This window comes from Macrobrachium rosenbergii, chromosome 43 (assembly GCF_040412425.1).
Source record: "Macrobrachium rosenbergii isolate ZJJX-2024 chromosome 43, ASM4041242v1, whole genome shotgun sequence".
Lineage (NCBI taxonomy): Eukaryota > Metazoa > Arthropoda > Malacostraca > Decapoda > Palaemonidae > Macrobrachium > Macrobrachium rosenbergii.
The window spans coordinates 31140302-31163045 of NC_089783.1; the positions used below are offsets into that span (position 1 = coordinate 31140302).

General features: G+C 42.7%; 1 protein-coding gene across 3 annotated transcripts in view; it reads right to left on the bottom strand.

The window, feature by feature from the left end:
- The window catches only part of alien (COP9 signalosome complex subunit 2 alien), a 75581-nt gene that overhangs the window by 47780 nt on the left and 5057 nt on the right, over positions 1–22744 (bottom strand). For all 3 annotated transcript variants that reach the window (XM_067086923.1, XM_067086925.1, XM_067086924.1), the window contains exons 3-8: positions 16550–16675; positions 15685–15852; positions 15333–15437; positions 9980–10049; positions 4961–5099; positions 4107–4297 (exon numbers count right to left, since the gene is read on the bottom strand). In XM_067086923.1, coding sequence (XP_066943024.1) covers positions 4107–4297; positions 4961–5099; positions 9980–10049; positions 15333–15437; positions 15685–15852; positions 16550–16675 — 799 coding nt within the window. The remainder of the gene's footprint in view (positions 1–4106; positions 4298–4960; positions 5100–9979; positions 10050–15332; positions 15438–15684; positions 15853–16549; positions 16676–22744) is intronic.

The window sequence follows — 22744 nt, forward strand, 5'->3', positions numbered from 1 at the left end:
CCAAGCTCTTTGGCAAGGGGAAGGGTTATCGGTGAATCCTTTGTGCACTGCTCCTGTGATGGGAAGCGGAGGAGCCAGTTGTCTAGGTATAAGCATATGTTGATACCTAGCAGATGTAGCCATCTTGAGAGGGGAGACAGGACCCACGTGAATACCTGAGGGGCAGTGGAGAGACCGAAATGCAGACGGAGGATAACACTGACTGATTTGTCTCCATCTTGAACTTCGTTTTCTGTATGTAGAAGTTCAAGGCACTTATGTCGAGGACAGGTTTCCACCCTCCCCCCTCCCTGCCCAGTTCCTCGCTGGGTGAGCGGGTTCCGTTCTCAGCTACCACTCTGTTGGTCGCGAGTTCAAATCTCCGACCGGCCAGTGAAGAATAAGAGGAATTTGTTTCTGGTGATAAAAATTCATTTCTCGCTATAATGTGGTTCGGATTCCACAATAAGCTGTAGGTCCCGTTGATAGGTAACCAACTGGTTCTTAGCCATGTAAAAATAAATCTAATCCTTTGGGCTGGCCTGAATCAGCTCAGTGGTCTGGTTAAACTAAGAGATACTTAACTTACTTTCACCCTCCCCCCAATGACTTGGGGACTACAAACAAGCGGTTGTAGAATCCTCTTGAAGTTTGGTCCTCCACTACCTCTATGGCCCTTTTTCTTAGAAGGGATGACACTTCCTCTGTGAGAGCTACGAACCTCTTGGAGCCCTCCAGGTATGCCGTAAATGTGATCGGCGAAGTTATGAGAGGAGGGTACTCTATGAATGGAGTAGAGTAACCCACTTTGAGAACCTTGACCGTCCAAGGCTCAGCGCCTCTGGCGCTCCACCTCTTCCAGAGGAGGGAGAGTCTGGCCTTACAGGTGCACGAGGGATAGGGGAGTCACTTTCTAGTAGAGTGTTTGGCTGAGGTCTTCTTGACAAACATTGCAAAGAAACGCACCTTGGAACAGGGCCTGGAGAAGTGCTGCCCCCCCGCCCAAACCCCCGGGGCTGTTGCTGCAGAGGAGACTGATTTTGATGAAAGAGAAGAAGGCTCCCTGAGGCGCTTCGATGACTGGGCTAAAAGGTCTTGTGTCGATTTTTTCTGCAAATCAGTGGCAATCTACTTAACCATTGATTGCAGGAACAAATATTGCTTGTCCAAAGAAGAGCACAAAAGTGCTGATTTCAGGACAGTAGTCACTCCTTTTGTGGTAAAGGAGCACAACTCCCTCTTCTTAAGAACTCTGATGGCAAAGACAGCTGCAAGTTCAGAGGAGCCATCCCTAACTGCTTTATTCGCACAGGATAACACACACAGCCAATCCAAAGACAAGTCAGTTGCTAAAATGTTGTGTTCTATCTTCCGAGCGAGCGCTCCGATTGTCCAGTCAATGAAGCTGAATACTTCAAGTACTTTGGACAAGTGTTTCACAAGATGGTCGAACTCCGAAGAAGCAAAGAAAACCTTTGCCAACGAAAATGGCAAACGTTGAGCCAAGCCTATCAATCCTGAGAAGTCACCTTGGGAAGAGGCAGCACCTCCCAAGGATGGAGCTTCTCCTGTCGTGTAAGAGAGATATCTCCTGGCTGTCAGTATTGCTGCAGGAAAGGAAAAAGCGGCCTACCCTTGCTCCCTCTTCACGGACAACCAAGCCTCTACTCCCTTGAGAGCATTCCTTGTGGAGGAAGAGAGAACCACCTTAGGTAGATGAGTACTTGAATCTGCCTGATCTCTCATAAGAAATGCAGAAGCAGGTGAAACTGGAGCTGCTGGCTGGAAATGCAAGGGGAAGGTTGCCAAAAAATACCTCATCAGGGAAGCATACGCTGTAGGAGTAGGCTCTTGGACAACTTCTTCCTCTGCTGAAGAGACACGAGACAATGGAACATCTCGAGAAGGCTTATGCAAAGGGGGAGCCTTAATGCAGCAAGCCCAGAACATCCTCTAATTGTTTCTTAATATGAGCAAAAGAGGGATCCTCTGACACACCAGCAAGCGAAGAAGGTGGTGGGCAATCAGTTGGCGTCGGGAGCCTGGATGGCGCCGAGCGCTTAGAAGTTGGCATTGAGCTGGCCCGAGGTGGGCGCTCGGGAGAATGAGATGGGCGCTTTGGAGTCCAAGACTGGCGCTTGGGAGTCCAAGGTAGGAGCTTGGAAACTGGGTGGCGCTCTGGCGAATAATTTGGATGCTCATGTGGGTGCCCAGAAGAGGAGCATTTCCCAGAGGAGCACTTTGGCGCCAAAGACTGATGTTCTGCATGGGAATGCTCGGGTGAACGACAAACCGCGCTGTGCCACATACTGCAACCTGGTTGCAGGCTAACAGAAGGGTCTCTAGCATGCTTCGGAAAAATGGGAGAGGCCTCTCTACCATGACATCTCTTCAAGGGACGAGATTCTCCCAGAAAATGCCAAAAACGTCTCTTACCCGGACTGGAGAGATCAGAGTCAGATGATAACTGGTAAACTCTCACAGCGACGCCTTTCCAACGGCTGTCAGAACCGCGAACCACTGAACTGGATGAGGGAACAACCGGCCGTGGGTAAACCCCATTGACCTCCTTTGGACCTCCAGTATGTCTGTTCCCAGGTTCAGGGGAGTGACAGTGACCTTCGTCCGGGAGCATCAGCGGAAAGGACAGCCACCTCCTACACTGGCACTGGCACTGGCACTTGCTTAATACTCTGCACTTCGTCCATAAGGACCTTAAGCGATTCATCTAACTAGGACACAGTACTGACCACAAGGTCAAATTTGTGGTCAAACTTACTCTTGAGGCTGGCTACGGCATCGGGTTCAGAGGCATGGAAGCCAGGAACAGGAGTTGATGGAAAAGTATTAGGAGGACTAAGGATGGGGGATAAAATAAGGGCAGGAGAAGAAGGAATATTACAGTCCATAACTTGAATACTAGTGACAGGTTCTATGCTCTGAGCCCTACCTTCAGCTCTGGCAGCTGCATTCCTCTTTCTATCCCTATCTAATTTATCCAAATGAGACTCCATATATTCCATTCCTTCTCATCCCATCTATCACATTCAGCACAAGTAAGATCTTTCGAACACTCTTGCCCTCTACAATTTGCACATATCATATCACTATCATAGGTCACTTTTGTCATCCGGGTCATGCAACCCCCCCTACAATACCTAATACTTGATGAAATAGAATCAGACATCATGAAAGAGAAATTGCAGTAATCCAACCTAAGCTGAGCTGAAAAGCTACCAAAACAATCAGTACTTCACCAAATCCTTGGGAAAAGCGATGAAAAACCTCAAATTCAACCACCAAAATATTCAATGTTGCGTTGGACGCCAGCAGAAAAGAAGTGATTCTCTCCATTTTGTTGTACCTGTTGTTCCCTGATAGAGGGCGGGGTAGTTACCTACACTAACAAACAAATGAATCGCTACTGCGAACTTCAAATTTTTACTGCGAGTAGAAAGTGTACTTGTGTAATTACTTGGTATATAAGTTACATAAAATATTATTTCAAATACATCTTACATTCCCTTACAGAGAGAGAGAGAGAGAGAATTGTACACCTGTTAAGCTCAGTCTGGGGCCCAACCTGGAATGAGATTAACAAATACACTGTAAATCATAATAAGTACACTGTAAATAATTTTCATCATAAAAGTCAGTATTTAGTCACAGACACAATATGAAAAAATACAGTAATTAGTAAATAAATAGTGCTGCTCTACAAAAAAAAAAAAAAAAAAGCAACTTAGTGATAATTTTAAGTTGGTGAAAGTTCCCGCAGAAAAGTGAAAGATACGTTCCACAAAAATCAGCGACAAAATGAAGCATGGGAAAGCGAAGCGTGAAAAAGCAGGGTAGTCCTGTAATCTGACCTCCCAACTGACCCCCAGCCATGATCTTAGCATCCTACAGTCAAGCCTTTTGAGAATCTAATCCATTTTCCTTTTCAGTGTCTCTGCTGTTTAACAACTGGAAATTACTATAATACTTACCAAAGAGTACAGCAATAATTTTCCACTTCACTATTTATTTTCTTGCTCTCAATTTCAGCCTTGATATGCTTAAAACTACAGAAACATATCCCTCCTGAATAAATACAACTCACCATTTCATAAACAACTTCCACTTACCTTCAATATGTTCTCGAATGAAGGGATCATCCATAATATTCGTACGATTCTGCTTCAAAATTGTCTCGAATTCATTAATATCATCATTCTGGTATGCAGCAACCAGATTCGTCATGGCAAGGATTTCTGGGTCATTTTTATATGGCTTCGCTTCCTGAGAGTCGAAGGGATTGATTCCAGATTTCATTAACCTAGGATTAGAAAAGAGCTTGAATTAAAGAAAGCATATACCCTCAAAAACTAGCAGGATGTATAGTGTGCCAACTCTTGAAGAAAAAATAAAATTCTTATACCTTTAGGAAAGTGATATGTTCTTTGCTGGCATGAACTGTTTAATAACAGCAACTGATCAACTGTCAATGCAGCAGAAAAAATGAAAAAATACGCTGAACTGAAGTGTAAGGGCTGACCGTACAACAGTAAAAATGGTATCTCAGATTAGTGATAAAAAGCTTAAAAAGGCTAGAGGATTTGTCACAAAAGCACACTCCTATTGATGGCAAAATCATGCATTAAAAAGCACTTAGTCTCTATCAGCATTACTATATGCATAGTTGAGGAGAGCAAGAGGAGCAAGTTTAAGGCTATTATGGATGGCTGGCTGACTATGTTAAACATTTGATCATATAAAAACAAGTTCTGACCCGTTATACTCTCCAGTTAGCACTCTACTTGAATTCCAATCCCTTACTTGAATTCCAATCCCTCTCACATGTAACTGGTTTATTCTAACCCATGTAAGCTAAGCTCAGTTTTATGTACACTGTACTGATATAACCAAATGTGTGATGCTGTCATAATTACGTAAAGGCAATGTTCATTTACAATAAAAAGAAAGATGTATCCGAACTCACATATTTGCTAAAACAAGGTACTTTAGACATGTGGTTCTTCTTGGGCTTCCAGATTCATCATAATTCTTAAAGGCCTCAAAGAAATCAGTGTGAGCTTTTTCAAATTCTCCCTCTCGTAGATGCATTTTTCCACCACATTCTGCAAAAGAAACAGACTTATTTGCCATCTGAAATTAACTAAATGTGTATTTTCTACAAAATATGTTCCTGAAAAATCTTAAGTGAAACAAAAATTATGAATGGGATCTTTAGACAGTGCAACAAAACATTTTGGAAATAATTAGCATAATACATACAATCAAAATTCGATAAGTACTGTGGCACCGTACACCTTGCACATTTTGGTTCTTGCCACCATGTTCAGCACCATGCAGACACACATGATTAATTCTGTTATTTCATACTGTTGTGTTCAACAGCACAATGTATAAACATGGCATTTTTATGATAAAATAAGATTTTATATATACTTACTAAGTAGTTACAAGCTAACAGTTTCTATTAACCTGCAGCTAAAATTTGAAATCCACGGTAGTGATTCTTTTGTTTATGTTATAGTGTACAGTAGGTAACTGACCCCGCCCACTTTCAGGAAAAGAAGGAACAACTGAGCAGAAGGCTTCAATATGTTTATGCCCAATGTCCATGTGAGGGGAGGCAGGTGGGTCCCCCCTCTGTCATTACTTGGTAAGTATATATTCTGTCATTACTTGGTAAGTATATATAAAATCTTATCATAAAAATGTAATTTTTATATAAGTAACTTACCAAGTAATCACATAGATGATTCCCACATTGACAGGAGGTGGGGTGCATGGACTGTTCTTCCCCAAAACATTAAAAAGCAATGAATTAAGGGAATTAATGCCAGCTAGCATTACTGAAAATGCTTGTTGTTTCCTTACCTGGTAAGAGAGCCACAGCAGGAAGTTACTGCCTCTGGTTGTGCACTCACCTTAACCGTACAGGCGTGGCTTTATGGCCACAAGAGATGTATCGTAATGACAAGAAGCCTCTTATAGGCAAACTAACAACATGCGGCTATCTCATTAGAATTGAGGAACTTGTGTAAATTAATTCTTTAATTTTGTCACCTGCCTCAAAATTACCTTGTCCTTGTAATCCTAAAGTAACGTATACCTTGAAAATTGAAGGAAATTAATGTGCCATGTTAAAGTAGTTTAATATTAATGTGTCTTGAAAGTAAAGTAAAACTTCTCTCCATTTTGTGTTGGGAATAAAGTAAAGTAAAAGCTTCTTTTCATTTTGTGTTGGGAGAAAAGTAAAGTAAAGCATCTGTGCCAACTTCTTGAATATCAACATGCGCACCCGAATGAAGGTGCGTACATTTTCTTCTGTGGGGGGCTATTATAAGTTACAAGAAGTCGCTGCACAGCCGACCCTTAGTTTGCCCTTAGTTTATCGAAAGTAGAACCGTTGCTGCATAGCTGATCCCAGTTGACCTAGATATCAACACACCAAAAGTTATCAACATTTTGATCTGTCCCCTTCCTTTACCTGAGACAGATATTTAGATGGCACGGTCAAAGAGGGCAAAGATAAGGGGCTGAGTGCCACTCCCTTAAGCAGCTTGGCCCAACTAAGCTGCTTAAAGCAACTATCCTAAAGGCAGATTGAGCTGGCTGAATTGTCTGTCCACAGGATACCAGGGGAGATACAAGCAGATGGCTGGAACACCTGGAAAATGATACATCTTGGCACACGGTCACCATACTCAGGAGATCTCTGCACATGGTCAACATACTCAGCAGGGGCTAGGACAGGAGAGATCTTGGCAGTTAGCCAGAGCAGTTGTATGCACGTGAGAGGTGCTGAGAGGCCCCCCCACCCCTCTGTCCCTGTCCGACTCCAGACTCGACTCCGATTCTACAGTCATCCTCGGAACAGACCGTCCAAGTGATTAGTGTGCCGTGCCATTCGTGTGATTGTCCCTCGTCAGTATTCATCTGAGACCCGCTTCCCCTAAAGTAACGAGTGAAGACCTTTCAGTCACAACAATTTGCCATTAGAAGTGTTTATTGAGTGCCAGTATTCCACTTTGTCCTTGTGCCATTTTATCCAGTGCCATTGCCAATGTTCTGTGTTCAAGTGTAAAGTGTCCATTTTCCTTTACAGGCATGTAATGTTTAACTCTCTATTGTAGTTCTGACCAAGGGTAGAAGATCAATTTCTCCCTTCCTTCCTTTCTTCCTTCCTCTCTCTCTCTTTCTCTTGCCAAAAGGTAGAATGAGAAATGGATAGATATATTATAAATACATACAGTATTTAGTTCAGCACTTCACTCTCTCAGGAAAAGATACTGCTAATTTGCGTCTCTTTACCTATGCACACTGTTTGTGTGTGTGTGTGTGTGTTCATAATTTTTTAAAAATGCGTAGTAAAGGTAGTAGTACATCTTTGGAGAAAAAAAAAAAAAATTCTTTTATTGTTGTCAGTCGCAGCAAAGAGAAATGGATAAACATTCCTCAAGAGATTAAAGAGATAAACCTCTCTCTCTCTCTCTTGCCCATGCCAGCACAAGAATGGCTGAATGTAAGTCATAGTGGTAATTCATTCTCTCTCTCTCTCTCTCTCTCTCTCTCTCTCTCTCTCTCTCTCTCTGGCTGGAAAGGGTACTGTTTGAAATGATATTAATATAATTTCAAAGATTAATACAGTAATAACAGGATAATAATTTAAGCTTTATTTGATGTAGGACGATACTTTAAAGTAAAAATAGAGGAGCACTGTAGTTCTGTGAATCAATCTCTCTCTCTCTCTCTCTCTCTCTCTCTCTCTCTCTCTCTCTCTCTCTCTCTCTCTCTCAGCAGAATGGTAAAACTTTGGAGGGTTTTTATGAAAGACTCAATAAAAATGCAGGTTACGTCATTTTCAAGATGCCCAAAGGATACTCAAAGGATTAACAGTAAGGTTTTCTTACGATTTTCAACCATTATTTCGGTTTACAACGCAGCGTCACAACGGAACCCCCATAGTAAACCGGAGACTACATGTACTGAATTTGTCCATCAGGACTCTGAGTTCCCAATATTGGAAATGGTATTAACTAAAAGATTAAACTTCTGATCTAAATGAGCTTCCAAGCTGGCAATGGCATTGGGTTCAGAAGAATGGGAGCAAGGGATCGAAGTAACTTGGAAAGTCGGAGGACTGGAAATAGGAGAAAAGACAGTCACAGGTGTTGAAGGGACAGGAGAATCAACAATGTCCACTTTAGGAGAATTATCCTTACTGGCGGAAGCTCTAGCTTCAGCCCTAGCAATGGCTTTCCTAAGTCTGTCTCTGAGTTTCTCCAAATGAACATACAAAGTCTTCCACTTCCCCTTACCCGAATCCTTACATTCATCACAATTAAGGTCTGGAAAGTAAACTTACTCCTTACAATTACAACAAATGGTATGAATGTCGTATTTAGCTGACATGAGTCTAGTCTAGCAGCCTTTACTGCAGTACCTAACACTAGAAAGGCTAGAATCTGACATGGTAAGTCAAAATTAAAGTCAATAACGGGAAAGTCACATACAGAAAAGTCCTCAATATTAGCTAAGTGAAATTAGCACACTACCAAAAATCCAGAATACTTCATCAAATGAAGAGAAATTCGAAAACATCCGGTGAGAAAACAAATACACAGAGCTGCTCAATAACCAATGTTTGGTCATTGACTGGCAGAAGTGAATTGATTTCTTTAGCTGTGTTGCATTATTCTTCCCGGAAAGTGGGCAGGGCAGCCACCTACACCCAAAACAAAAGAGCGCTACTGCGAATTTTAAATTTTGAGCTGCCACATAAAGTAGAAATTAATAGCTATGTAATTATTTGGTCATTTACTTATATAAAAATCCAGGATAGTACAGTATAACAATTTAATGAATCACACTGATATTTATAGGAGCTTGTCAATTTACAGGGGGTTGTATTCTGAACAAATTGCTTATAATTATCCTACTTCGCTGTCATGAAATCTTCCTAGACACTTCAGTCCCTTCTAAAATTAGTGAAGAGAATGGTAGTTGGCACTGAACAAGTGCAGGTGGATCCTCAGGTTCCAAGAAGCCATCACAGTTAGTATTCCCTGAGCTGTTGGTAGAATTCAAATACACTGACACTGGTAGTTTAGCCTATTAGCAAATGAAATATTAATCACCTTTACGTTAACAACTGTTTAGTTCTCGGCTACCTTTAGTTTCTGCCTTTTACTGTTTAAAATTATGTCAAGTAGGATAAATTTTACATTCTTTTTTGCTATTCACCATAATTGACTATTTGCTTATATAGTTTTTGTTTAATTAATGAACTTTTGGCGTTAGTAGTTGGTCAATTTACAGATTTATTTTTATTTTTTACCTTTCACTGTCAAGTACTTTACAGTACTTGGTTGTTCTGGTATTTACACTATTTAGTGGTAGTCTGTGAATTGTGTCATCTTTTACTTATTAACTTTCCATCAGTATAAGATGAAAGAATGAAGTATATCATATTTTAACAAAGTAGTTGTAATGCAAATCTTTGATTGGTATAGTAACATTCTACTTCCAGGTAATTCCTACAACGCCTATGCTTCATAAGCTGGAAGGAACCTATGAACTGTGTAGTATTTTTTGAGGGCATGTTTGTTCTCTCTTCCGCCTAATATACTAGTACACAGGCTGTAAGAACTATTATTACCTTGCTTATTTATGAACTGTTTGTAGCCTTTTTATAATACATTTATATAAAATCTGTTTATGAATAACAAATGAGTTTTTTAAATACAAATCCAGTACCTTTAGTACCCATTTTGTTTATAACAAAATGCTCTTAAATAAAAAAAAGATAACCCCTATTCTATGATATGCATGTACTACAGGTCAGTGTAGTTGGTTCCATTTTACATGGAATATGGCTAATTATCATTAATGGGTTTTGAATAAACAACTTATATCTGGACAAGACAACCATGATGAAAAATTTAAAAGAAAATTTCAAAATCACGGAAATATATTACAACTACATTACCTCTTATGACGCCCATAATCAAAGGATGTGGAATAGCCGACTTGATGTGAAGAGACTGCTCATATAAAGCCTAGAAAGAAGAAAATGCATACACATTTTTGAATGACTAATTATAAGAAATACAGTTCCTTTCTATAGCACCCACTTTTGAGATACAGAATGAGATTTCCACTTAAAATATGAAACAGACATTTTCAGCCCTACAAGAATGTGGGTTACATACTTTGCATGACACTTTTACATTTTCAAATATTATGTTACAAATAGCCCATTAATATAAAATTCACTGTATAACTTACAACACATACATAAGTATATTCGACCAGTCTCTGACCATAAAAGTTAGCATCATCAAAGAAGAGTAAACAAATGCCCATCCCCATGCAACTCCTTAGATGTGTGAGAAGAGGAACTGCCCTAAGCTGCCATGTGGACTTGGCCAACAGACTGAGCAAGTGCAAAGCAAGCTGAATAAACAGATTCATCCAAATGTGAGCCTGAAAACTTACAGGGGGGGATGAGGAAGGAGCAGTCCTCTTATCCAAAGGTAGAAGCCTTGGATAATCTACCAATAGACTCACAAGGTCTGGGAACCACTCCTTGTGTGGCCAAAAGGGAGCCACTAGAGTCACTGAAGTGTTGCTGTGGGCGCTGAACTTCCTCAACACTTCCCTTACCATGCTGAAGGGAAGAAAGGCGTAGATGTTGAGCTCCAACCAATCTTGGGGATCTGGTGTCGGGGAACAGTACAGGTTTACCGACGGTTTTCCCAACAGCTTCCACAGGTTGGTGAACACTTGTGGATTGAGTGTCCACTCCATTGGTAGAACCTGTTTGCCGTGACTCAATTCATCCACAAGAACGTTCATTTTGCCCTGGATGAAGTGGGTCAGAATGGTGGTCCTGTTGTTCTGTGCCCATAGAAGAAAGTCTTTGGCTGCTTCGCACAGCAAACAAGAGTGGGGCCCTCCTTGGTTCCTGATGTAGGCCAGTGCAGCCACGCTGTCTCTTTCCATCGGAGACCATAAACCCAACACCTCTATGCTGTTGAGAAGGGCTCCCCAACCCAGATCCGATGTGTCGGAGTACAACACTAGGTTGGGGTTCACAGGAGACAGTGACATCCCTGTCATGACTCTGTCCTCCACCAGCCACCACCGAAGGTCCTCCTTAATTTCGGGGGTGATTTCGAAGACGAACGAACTTGGAAATACTCTCCTCCACCAGTTGGCTCTGTGGTAAAATTGTAGCAGTCTGATGTGTAACCTGCCCAGAAGAACAAACTTCTCCATTGAAGACAGTTCCTAAAAGGCTCATTCAATCATTGGCTGAGCAGGATGGGTGAGAAATGAATTTCCAGACTTTCGAGATGCAACTGAGAATCCTTTGTTGGGATGGGAAAGCCCGAAAATTCAGAGAATCTATCACTATCCTCAAATATAGAATCGACTGTGTGGGGACTAACTGCGACTTCTTGAAGTTTATCTGTAATCCTAAATCTTGTTCAAGCTGAAGAGTCTTCTGAAGGTCCTCCATGCATTGGGCTTCTGAGGGGGAGAGTAGGAGCCAATCGTCCAGGTACAAAGAAACGTTTATCCCTATGAGGTGTAACCACTTCGCTAATGGAACGAGAACACGGGTATAAACTTGAGGGGCTGTGGAGAGGCCAAAGCACAAGGCCCGAAACTGGAAGACCCTGTCCTGGAACATAAATCTTAGATACTATCTGTAGTCCTGGTGAACTGGAACATGGAAGTATGCGTCCTGCATATCTACCGTCACCATCCAGTCACCCTGATGGATGGCTGACAGGACCAAGTGATTCTTTTCCATCTTGAACTTTGCAGTTTGAATAAAGAAGTTCAGAGCACTGACATCCAGGACAGGTCCCCATTGCACAGATGATTTGGGAACTACGAAAATGAGATTGTAAAATCCCTCTGTGCTTGTGTCCTTGACTTCATCCACTGCCTGCTTCTCGAGCAGTACCAAAACTTCCCGACACAGGGCCAAAAAACTCTCTGAGCCTACAGAGTAGGCTGTCAACCTGATGGAAGAGGTTACTAGGGAGGTTTCTCCCTGAAGGGGATTGTGTAGCCCTCCTTTAAAACTTGTAGTACCCATGGATCTACTCTTGTAGTCTCCCACCTGCTCCAAGAATGAAGGAACCTTGCTCCCACCGGGACACGGAGGACAGGTAACTCAATTGTGAGGGATGGGTTTGTTGGAAGGCTTTTTGCTGGGTCGTATTGGACGCAAGTTGGCTCTAGGACGGGATTGGAAGTGACCTCTGCTTAGCCAATGGAGAAGTAGTCCAGTCCTGGTAGAAGGAACAGAAGCAGAAAAAGGACATGCAGGGATCCTCGTCCTCTTGGCAGACTGAGCGAGCAGGTCTTGGGTTGACTTCATCTGCAGTTCACTCATCACTCGTTGCAAGGTCTCTTGCGGAAACAAGCTGTTACTGTCTAAGGGAGCAAACAGCAGGGAAGAACGTTGAGAGGGAGTGACCCCCCTTTGAAGTGAACGAGCACCATAAATCTTGCTTCTTAAGAACTCCTGTAGTAAAAATGGTGGCTAGCTCACGGGTGCCATCCCTCACTGCTTGATCCACACAGGCCAGAACCCCCAATCAATCCAAGACAAAATTCTCCTGAAGTGACAAGCAGTCCTCGATCTTCTTTGCTAATGCTCCTAAGGTCCAATCGATGAAACTCAGGACCTCGAAGACCTTAAAAATATCCTTCAACAGATGGTCTAACTCCGACATTGTAAACATAATCCTAGCAGATGAGAAGGCTGATTGACGTGTAGCATCTATGAGACTGGAGAAGTCCCCTTGAGAGGAGGCAGAAACTCCCAAGGACAGAGCTTCTCCAATGGCATACGACAGATACTTCTGTTTTATCAGATGAGAAGGAGGCAAACAAAAAACCGCTTTACCAATGTCCCTCTTCTCTGACAACCATACATCGATACATGCAAGAGATTTCCTGGATGAGAAAGAAAGAACCATACATGGCAACTTAGCATATCCTGTCAGCTGTTACATCATCAACATCGAACCTGGAGAGGATGAGGCGGCTGGAGAGTAGTAGTCCGGATAGCACACCAGGAAGAACCGCAAGAGAGCCGAATAGTTCAATATGGGAGTGTCATCATCCAAAGGTTCCTCCTCTGAGGAAATCGGGGACAACAGAGGATCTGAGGGAACCCGAGTCGCTGCAGCTGGTTTATGTAACAGGTTCAAAATACTATCCAAACGGCACTGAATAAGGGCTAATGACAGATCCTCAACCACAGGACGACTGGCACTAGATACGTCAGGAACAGAGAGTTCCACCTGTGGCACTGGACGATTACCGGCAGGAGGACAAACATCAACACTGGCACCTGCTAACACCGGGTGCTCGGTCCCTGGGCACCCACTCATGGACCAATCAGACACAACAGGTTCGCTAAAATTAACACCTCTAACAGACAGTAAAGGATTGGATGTTTGCAACTTGGACACTGGGCGCCCATAGGATGGACGTTCGACTGCTGAACACTTATATGATGGGCGCTTGGACACTTGATATCCATATACTGAAAGATCATATAACACATGATCACTCTCAGGGCGCTCAGACACTGGGCACCCACGAGCTGGAAGTGTGGACAGTTGGCGCTCATACGAATGGTGCTCGGACACTGGAAGATCATAAGAATGGTGTTCGGACACTGATCGCTCCAACGATGGGTGCTCAGACATAGGAAAATCACCCCCTGGCGCTTGGGCACTAAATTCTCGGACTCTGGGCACTCGTACACTTTACATCCATACACTGGACTAACTAACACTTTCTTGGACACTTTGTGGCGCTTGGCGGACACAGAAAGGGAGCCAGAAGCTTGAGGAGACTCCCAAAAACTACAAGAGGGAAGGGGACTATAAGCACTGTCCAACGCTCACTTACTAGCCAGGGGAGTGTCTTCTCCATCGAGGCGCCAGACCTTTTCAACGGTCTCGACACTTGAACAAAGCGCTAACTGCGCTTTTGAGCCCCATTAGAGTCCAAATCACTGGGAGATAACACATGCACTTCCATGCAGATGCCTTTCCAACGGCGATCCTTTGAGTCCTGGGATAAGTGGACAACAGGCTTGGATGAGGCAGTGAATATTTGTGGGCAAACCCCGCCGACTTCCCTTGGACTGCCAGTTTGCTTCCTCCCAGGTGAGCAAGGGGAGTTTAGCAGGGACCTTGGTCTAGGAGTATCTGTGGGATGAGTAGCCACCCCCTCCACTGACACCTTCAAATCTGCCCATGAGGACACGCACTGAGTCCCAAACCTGGGAAACTGTGCTCACTAACAAATCAAATTTCTTGCCAACACGTGCTTCTAGGTTGGGTTCAGAGGAATGAGAGCCAGGGATCGGAGTTACAGGAAAAGTTGGAGGACTTGAGATAGGTGAAAAAGTGGTCACAGGTGTTGCAGGTACAGGTAAATCAGCAACATCGACCCCTAGAGACAAAACCTGACTAGCAGAAGCCTACGCTTCAGCCCCAGTAGTAGCTTTTCTAAGTCTGTCACGCTGTAACTTCTCTAAACGTGCATGCAGTCTTCCACTTTCCCTTATCCCAGTCCTTACATTCGTCACAGCAAAGTTCCGGCGAGCAAACTTGCTCCCTACACAAACTACATACATTGTGATTAGCTGAAGTCAACCTAGTCTTACAGCCTTTACTACAGTACCTGATGCTAGACAGGCTAGAATCTGACATGATTAGTCCAATCAAAAATAGTCAAAGTCCGGAAAGTCACAATAAAGAACCCTGAATTAGCTCAGCTACTTAATAATAGCACACTACCAAAAACCACAGAGTACTTCACCAAATGAAGAATATCAGCAACCATCTGGTGAAACCAAAAAATTCAGAGCTGCCAATGACCAAGAGTTTAGCCACTGACCAGCAGAAACGAATTGAGCTCTTTAGCTGTGCTGTACCTATCCTTCCCTGAAAGTGGGCGGGGCGGAATACCTACACCCGAAACAAAAGAGCACTAATGCGAATTTTGAATTTTGAGCTGCCATGTACAGTAGAAACTAACAGCTATGCAATTATTTAGTAAGTTTCGTATATAACACTAAGAAGTAATAGAGAGGTTGGACAGCAAGATCGAGGAAAGGAGGCTAGAACACACAAGGTTACTTCTGCTAGACTATTTAAGACATTTCAAGACCATGAATTCAGATCATATATAAGTGGTGAGTTTTGATGAGAATAAGCGAATTTAATTGAAATACTTTACTTTGATGAGAATAAGCAAATTTAATTGAAATACTTTACTAAAATATAAGAAATACTTACTTTCAATTTCTTATTGTTCTTTTGTGCAGTATACATCTGGATTTCAAGAGCATATATTTCAAGAAGCTGTGTTCCCTTCTTTAGATCATCCTCACCTTCATCAGTCTGTTAATGGATCGCATCACGTTAATGAACAGCTTTGGATATCAAACTTGTAAACAAATGTCTCTATGGGGATAAAGAACTATGGAAATTGAAAAGCAAAAGCCCATTCTATTACATCAGTTGGTATTTTCTACCTATTATTCTAGAAAAAAAGTTTAAATGCATGACCAGAAAACTACTCTTAAGTATTCAGCGTATACAAACATGATTGTCAACTTTTTTCTGAGAAGAAAACCTTCCAATGTACCTGACAGGATTGATGGAGCTGCTTCAATATTTTTGATAATCGATTATAATCTTCTCGATCAAAATACAGCTTTCCCAATTTTGTGTTTGTTTTGAACCAAAGTCGATCATTCTTGGCATCCTTTAGGGCCTCAAGGGTAGTTTCATAGAAATCTTGGAGTAATTCCATCTGGAAAGTGTCAGAACACCAATCTGTTAATGCAAGACCAGCTTAAACAAAATTTAAAAAGATACACATCAGTAATCAGCGCCAAATATAGAAAAGATGTTAATATAAGGATTATGTAGTATTAATGAATCTACTGTTGTCTACAAATAGAAACTCCTTTGCACTAGCATTTTTAACACCTTTCACCAAACACAGCCCACAACCCCCCACCCCCCCTTTTTTTTAAGGTTCCACTCTGCCACCTTTTCACAGGTGGGCTCTGGAAAATATTAACTAGAAAATGATAAACTGCATAATTAAAAATAGCATCTCAATCAAAATTACTGAGTTATCATTAAAAAATTATTTATCTATTGCTGATAATGGGCCAATCTTGAAGAGCAATGTATTACTTCGTCAGAAATTGGTTCACATGAGGACTCTGATATTTTAAAATTTAATCATAAGTTTTGATATTTCTTAATTATTAAACTTTAAACAGCATACTGAACCCACAGCAGAAACTGCAGACATTAAACACAGATTAGTATTCATACAGAAAACAACTATTTAATGATTCTGGAACAGTAAACCCATGCAAAAAAATACTAGAAATGATACACCCAAGTGCTACACACCAGGGCCTCTTAGCTATGAAGCTTGTTAGTATGTCAAATTTGTATTTCAACAGTAAACCTAACAAAAACAATTTATTTACATTTTTCGAAGTAGATATGTAATCAAGAATTGAGTTAATGGACTTCTCGCTGTAGTTCCTGGTGACTGCTGATTTTATGTAGGTTAGCAACTGTTTATAACGACTCATCATTTCACCATAATTGCCCTGAAAATAATTAAAATGATCAGTAACAAAATGATGTCAGTTAACAAAATGTTTCAAAACACCACTGAGAGAGAGAGAGAGAGAGAGAGAGAGAGAGAGAGAGAGAGAGAGAGAGAGAGAGAGAGAGAGAGAGAGAGAGAGAGAGGTTTCACCAAACTGAGATGAGGATTATCCTATCATGGCCCTCCCGTGCTGATGGTAAGCATTTTTACTTTGCAACAAATACTTAAGTCTAGTTTTTCTTCTCTTCTCTCTCTTTTGTCATTAGGCATGGAAGAAGTGATCATTAAATGGTCACCATAAACCAAACTGTCAAGCAAAGGAACGCTTTGGTTTGTACATAGAGCAAGCACATAAAAGTTAAGTAAATTTTTGTATTATCAACTGACATTTAGGATATTCCCTTGACATTATGTCAAATGCACTGAATTTTGTCTTTTAATGACAATAATGAAAAAAGTACATCTTTGCTTAGAAACATTTCTTTTGTCATTCTGCTGATATTTCTTGAAAAAAAAAAAAAAAACCTTGGATCCTGATTAAAAATAAGATAAACACCTCACTGTAACATGGACACACGATCACTCCACAGTACCCTTAAAATTCATGTGACAAATTTGGGAACCATATGAAAACCATACTACCAAAATGACATTTTTATAATAAACAAAGTTTTTTATATACTTACCAAGTAATCACATAGCTAACAATTTCTAATAACCAGCAGCTAAAATTTGAAAATTCGTGGCAGCAATTCTTTTGTTTATTTTGGTGTAAGTCGCTAACCCTGCCCACTTTCGGGGGAGAAGAGGAACAACATAGCAAGAAGGCTCAATTTGTTTAAGTCATAATGTCCATGAGAGGGAAGGTGGGAGGGCTTCCACTCTGTAATTACTTGGTTAGTATACAGTATATAAAATTTTCTTTTATTATAAAAATGTCATTTTTATAAAAGTAACTTACGAAGTAATTACATAGCTGATTCCCATGTTGATAGGTGGGATTCGTGGACTTATTCTACCTTAAGTATTAAAAGTAATAACTTGAGAACAGACAGGAGTATTTAACATCAATGCAATGTTTGCTGTTCCTTACCTGGTAAGAGAGCTGCTGTAGGAAGATACTGCCTCTGGTGGCGCTCATCTTACCCTGTAGAGGTGTGGCGGTACTGTATAGCCAAGCGTCACCTGCTACGTAAGTGGGAACCTCGCAGTGACGGACTTCTCCGAACGCCAGCAAAGAATAGAAAGTTTGCCCCTGCCCTGGGTGCAGTACTGACACACAACACCAGATAAAAATGCTGATACTTACACCAAAAGATTAAAAACACCATCACCCCACCATTAAAAGACCTGGAGGTTGTCCCAGTTCAGAGTACTCCCAGGCTCACCTAAACTCAACACCAAGTACCAAGGCGAAGAGTAAGGATGGAGGGAACGCTTCCTATACTTCCCCAACGCCGTGCCAGCCACCAATAAAGGATCCAAGGTACTGCAATCATTAAAAACCGTTTCAACACTGCGTAGATAATGTGCCGAAAAAACTGACTTACATCTCCAAAAAGTGGATTGGAGAATGGAGGCAAGAGAAAGATTATGTCTGAACAACAAGGACATAGCCACAGCTCTAATCTCATGCACTCTTACCCTTAGAGAGGGAAGAAGCTCTTCTCCCACTTGTGACTGTGACTCACAAATGAGATCTCTTAGAAAGAAAGAGTGGGGATTTTTCGAGAGAGGAACACCACAGGTGATCGGACATACCTCTTTATTTTGTCAGTCTTATGGAGGTAGTACTTGAGAGCCCTTACCAGACAAAGAAATCTTTCCTCATCTAATGAACCTACGACCTGAGATAGGTTCTTAATGCTAAAAGAACAAGGCCAAGGTTTGGCTGGATTTGCACTCTTAGCGAGAAAGCCAAGAGTAAAGGAGCAAATCGCATCTCCATTAGAGAAACAGATTCTCCTATCCAGAGCTTGGGTCTCACTTACTCTCTCGGCTGTAGCCAAGGCTACTAGGAATAAAGTCTTCTTAGTTAAGTTTCTCAGCAAAGCAGAATCAATAGGTTCAAAAGGTGGACCTGAAAGCCATTTAAGTACCACGCCCAGGTTCCACAAAACTTGCTGTAAATCTTTGCACTTCGTCGTGTTGAACGATTTAATAATTCGGATAAATCCCGATCCGAAGAAATATCTAAGCCTCTATGCCTGAATACAGAGCCTAACATTGCCCTATAACCTTTGATAGTGGATGAGGATAAGCCTTTAGAAGTTCTCAAGAACAACAGAAATCAGCAATCTCTGTTAAAGATGTCTTAGAAGAAGAGACATGATTTGCTCAGCACCAAGTGTGGAAAACAGTCCATTTGCTTTGCTAGACATTGGCTGAAGACTGTCTCCTACATCTAGAGATAGCTTGTGCAGCTGCTCTCAAAAATCCCTTAGCTCTGAGGAGTTTCTTGATAATTTGAATGCTGTCAGAGCTAGAGTGGATAACCCCTGATGGAATCGCCTGAGATGGGATTGTCCGAGAAGTTTGCGTTTTTGAGGAAGTAGTCTTGGGAATCGGACACGAGACTTATCAGGTCCGGAAACCATTCCCTTAGAGGCCAAACGGGAGCTATGAGGACCATCGAAGCATTCTCATGAGACCTCAATTTGTTTGTAACTTCCCTTAACATCCCGAATGGAGGAAATACATACAGGTTCTTGTTGGACTAGTCCAACAGCATGGCATCTGTTGCCCATGCTACAGGATCTGGAACTGGAGAACAATAAAGTGGAAGGCGGTGATTTCTGGAGGTCGCAAACGGGTCTATTGTCAACCTTCCCCAAAAGCTTCCACAACTCTAAGCATACCAGTGGATCCAACGTCCATTCCGTGGGAATCACCTGGTTGCTGTGACTCAGCTGGTCGACTAGTACATTCATCTTGCCTTGCACAAATCTCATTACCATCCTTGTCTGATTTTGATGAGCCCAGAGACGAAAGTCCTGCACCACCTTGCAGAGGGAGAAGGAGTGAGTTCCCCCTTACTGTCCAAGTGCACTGCAATGGTCTTGTCTGGAACTTTCAGAGCGAAGGGTTGCAATCCTAGACTGATTGTAGTCAGTTCTTTCAAGTTTACATGCCAAATTTCCTATTCCAATGTCCACCTTCCAAAGACTTCCTTGTCCCCCAGGATCGCGACCCAACCTAAGTTGGATGTATCTGGATAGAAGCTCAGGTCGGGGTTCAGAGGAAAGAGAGACTTCCCTGCTAGTAGCCTGTTTTTGGATCTCCACAAAAGCAGATGTTTCTTGATGTCTTGGGTGAATGGGAACACAAACAAGTCCGGATATTTCTTTCGGTCTCAACTGTCTCCGAGGTAAAACTAGAGTACCCTCATGTGAAGTCTCCCCAAGGAGACAAGCTCGTCGATGGAAGCCAATGTTCCTAGGAGGCTCATCCACTTGTTGGCCTAACACATTTGAAGAGCGAGAAACTTGTCTATCGTCTTTAGACGGGGTTCTATCCTCTTGGGTGCAGGAAAAGCCCAAAAAAGACGAGAATTCAGACTCATTCCCAAATACACTATCTGTTGAGCTGGAATTAGCTGAAATTTTTGAAGGTTGATCAAAAGACCCAACCCCTTCACTAGGGCAAGAGTCTTTTGAATGTCCCAAATGCAATCTTCCTTTGTGGGAGAATGAATGACCCAGTCACCCAGATAGAGAGCAATGTTGATGCCCACTAGATGAAGCCAACCCGCTATCGGAGCGAGAATGCAGGTGAAAACCTGAGGGGCCATTGAAAGTCCGAAGCATAGTGCTCAGAACTGAAAAATCTGGTTCCGAAAGATGAAGCGAGGGTACTTCCTCGAGTCTCGATGCATGGGGACATGGAGGTATGCATCTTGCATGTCTATGGAAGCCATACAGTCCCCTTGACGAATGGATGCAAGAATTGAGCGGTTCATCTCCATTCTGAATTTTGTCTTCTGTATGAAGACATTCAGTGCGCCGACTCTTTTTCGAAGAGCAGAAACCTCTTCTGAGAGGGCTGAAAACCTTCTCGAGCCTTTCAAATATGCGGTTAAGGCGATGGGTTTCTTGATTAATGGTGGATAATCTTCGAAGGGAATAGAGCATCCGTTCTTGATGGCCTCTATTACCCACTGCTCTGCTCCTCTCTTTCTCCATTCTTCCTGGTGCCCACTGCTGCACAGGGAAAACTTTTTTCACTTTTTCTGAAGGTGGTTTGGATGAAGACTTTTTGATGGCCTTGGAAGAGAAATGGACATTAGCAGGGGACCTAGACTGAAATCTTTGCTTGGAGTCTCGAAAGGGCTGGGGTTACACAGGAGAGGAAGACTTGGTACTGAAGGAGAAATTCTCTCGAGCACGTTTCAAAGACTGGGTCAGGAGATCTTGCATTGTCTTCTTTTGCAAGTCAGAAGCTATACCATTAACTACTGCCTGAGGGAAAAGGAAGTCACGCACTCGAGGAGAGAACATAAGAGCTGATTTCTGTGCAGATGTATAAGAGCACCAAAGCTTTCTCTTCTTCAAAATACCCATAGCGTACGCTGAGATTAATTCCCAAGAAGCATCTCTAATTCCCGTCTATACAGGAAAGTATGCCCAGAAGATCTGAAGATAAGTTCCTGGGAACAGAAGGAAAGTCCTGGATTTTCTTGGCCAGGGCACCCATTGCCCAATCCAGGAAACTGATCACTTCAAAGACTTTGAAAATGTTCTTCAACAGGTGATCAAGTTCAGCAGAAGAGAACATCACCTTCACTGCTGAAAAGGCAGACTTACGGGAGGCTTCCATGAGCCCAGAGAAGTCACCCCCTGGGCAGAGGCAGACACACCCAGAGAGGAACTTCCCCGGTAGCGCAATATGAGTATCTCCTTCTCAATAAGCACGAAGGAGGATAATAGAACACAGCCTTCCCTTGTTCTCTCTTGTCAGCTAACCAACACTCTACTTCATTCATGGCCTTCTTAGCTTAAGTAGAAAGTACCAATTTGAGATGCTTGCAGGATTCAGACAAGATTACTCACTGGAAAGTCGAAGCCAGAGAAGAAGGAGCCGCTGGAGAGAAGTCGGGAAAGGAGCGAAGCAGGAAGCGCAAAATGGCTGAATATGCCATGGTAGGAGTATCCTCTTCCTGATCGTAAGCTTCCTCCTCAGCCGACAAGACTGGAGATAGAGGCGCATCAACCGCACTTGTTGGAGGAGGCTGAGGTTTCAAAAAGCTCAAAATGTCACCTAAGCACTGCTGAATGGGAGCCAGAGCCAGGTCTAACACCACTGGCGCCGCGGAAGAAAAAGCTGTTGTCATACGATGCAAAGAAGGATGATCAATCGTCGTTGGCCGACTGGGCATAACTGGGCGGTTGGGAGATACTGGAAGCTCGGAGGATACAGAGTGCTCAGAAGCTGTACACGGCAGGATGCTACTGGAAGATCTGCCGTTGATGGAAGCTCTGGCGCCAAAGGGAGATCTGGTGCCGAAGGGTGCTCCGGCACCAGTGAGCATTCCAGTGTCAACTGGGGGTCAGCTGCTACCACTACATCACGAGAAGAGGAGCGTCTAGATGTGACGGCGGGAGCTGGAGGACGCTCTGACAAAGAAATGCGCTCAGGAACAGCGGACACCTCAGGCGCTAATGGGCGCTCCGATGAAACACGTCTACGTTTGGATTGATCAGAATCTATCACATGAAACTTGGAGGGCAAAACTTCTGGCGAAAAATGCTCTGGACTGTCCCAAAAACTACAAGAGGAAACAGCCTCTTTCACTTTCTTACAAGGCACCTGAGGGGTGCTAGACACATCCACTGCAGACCTCTTGAGCGGTCTAGATTCATCCTTGAAGCACCACTATCACCTGCACTCTGGACTCAACGCATTGGAACTGGAGGAAAGACGGTGCACATACAAGAAAATGCCTTTCCAACGGTGTTTTGTCAACACTTGGGCAGACCCCACCAACCTCCCTTGGGCCTCCGGTATGACTTCTTCCAGGTGTGGGGGAGTATGTCAGGGACCTTCGTCTAGGAGGGTTGGCGGGACGGAC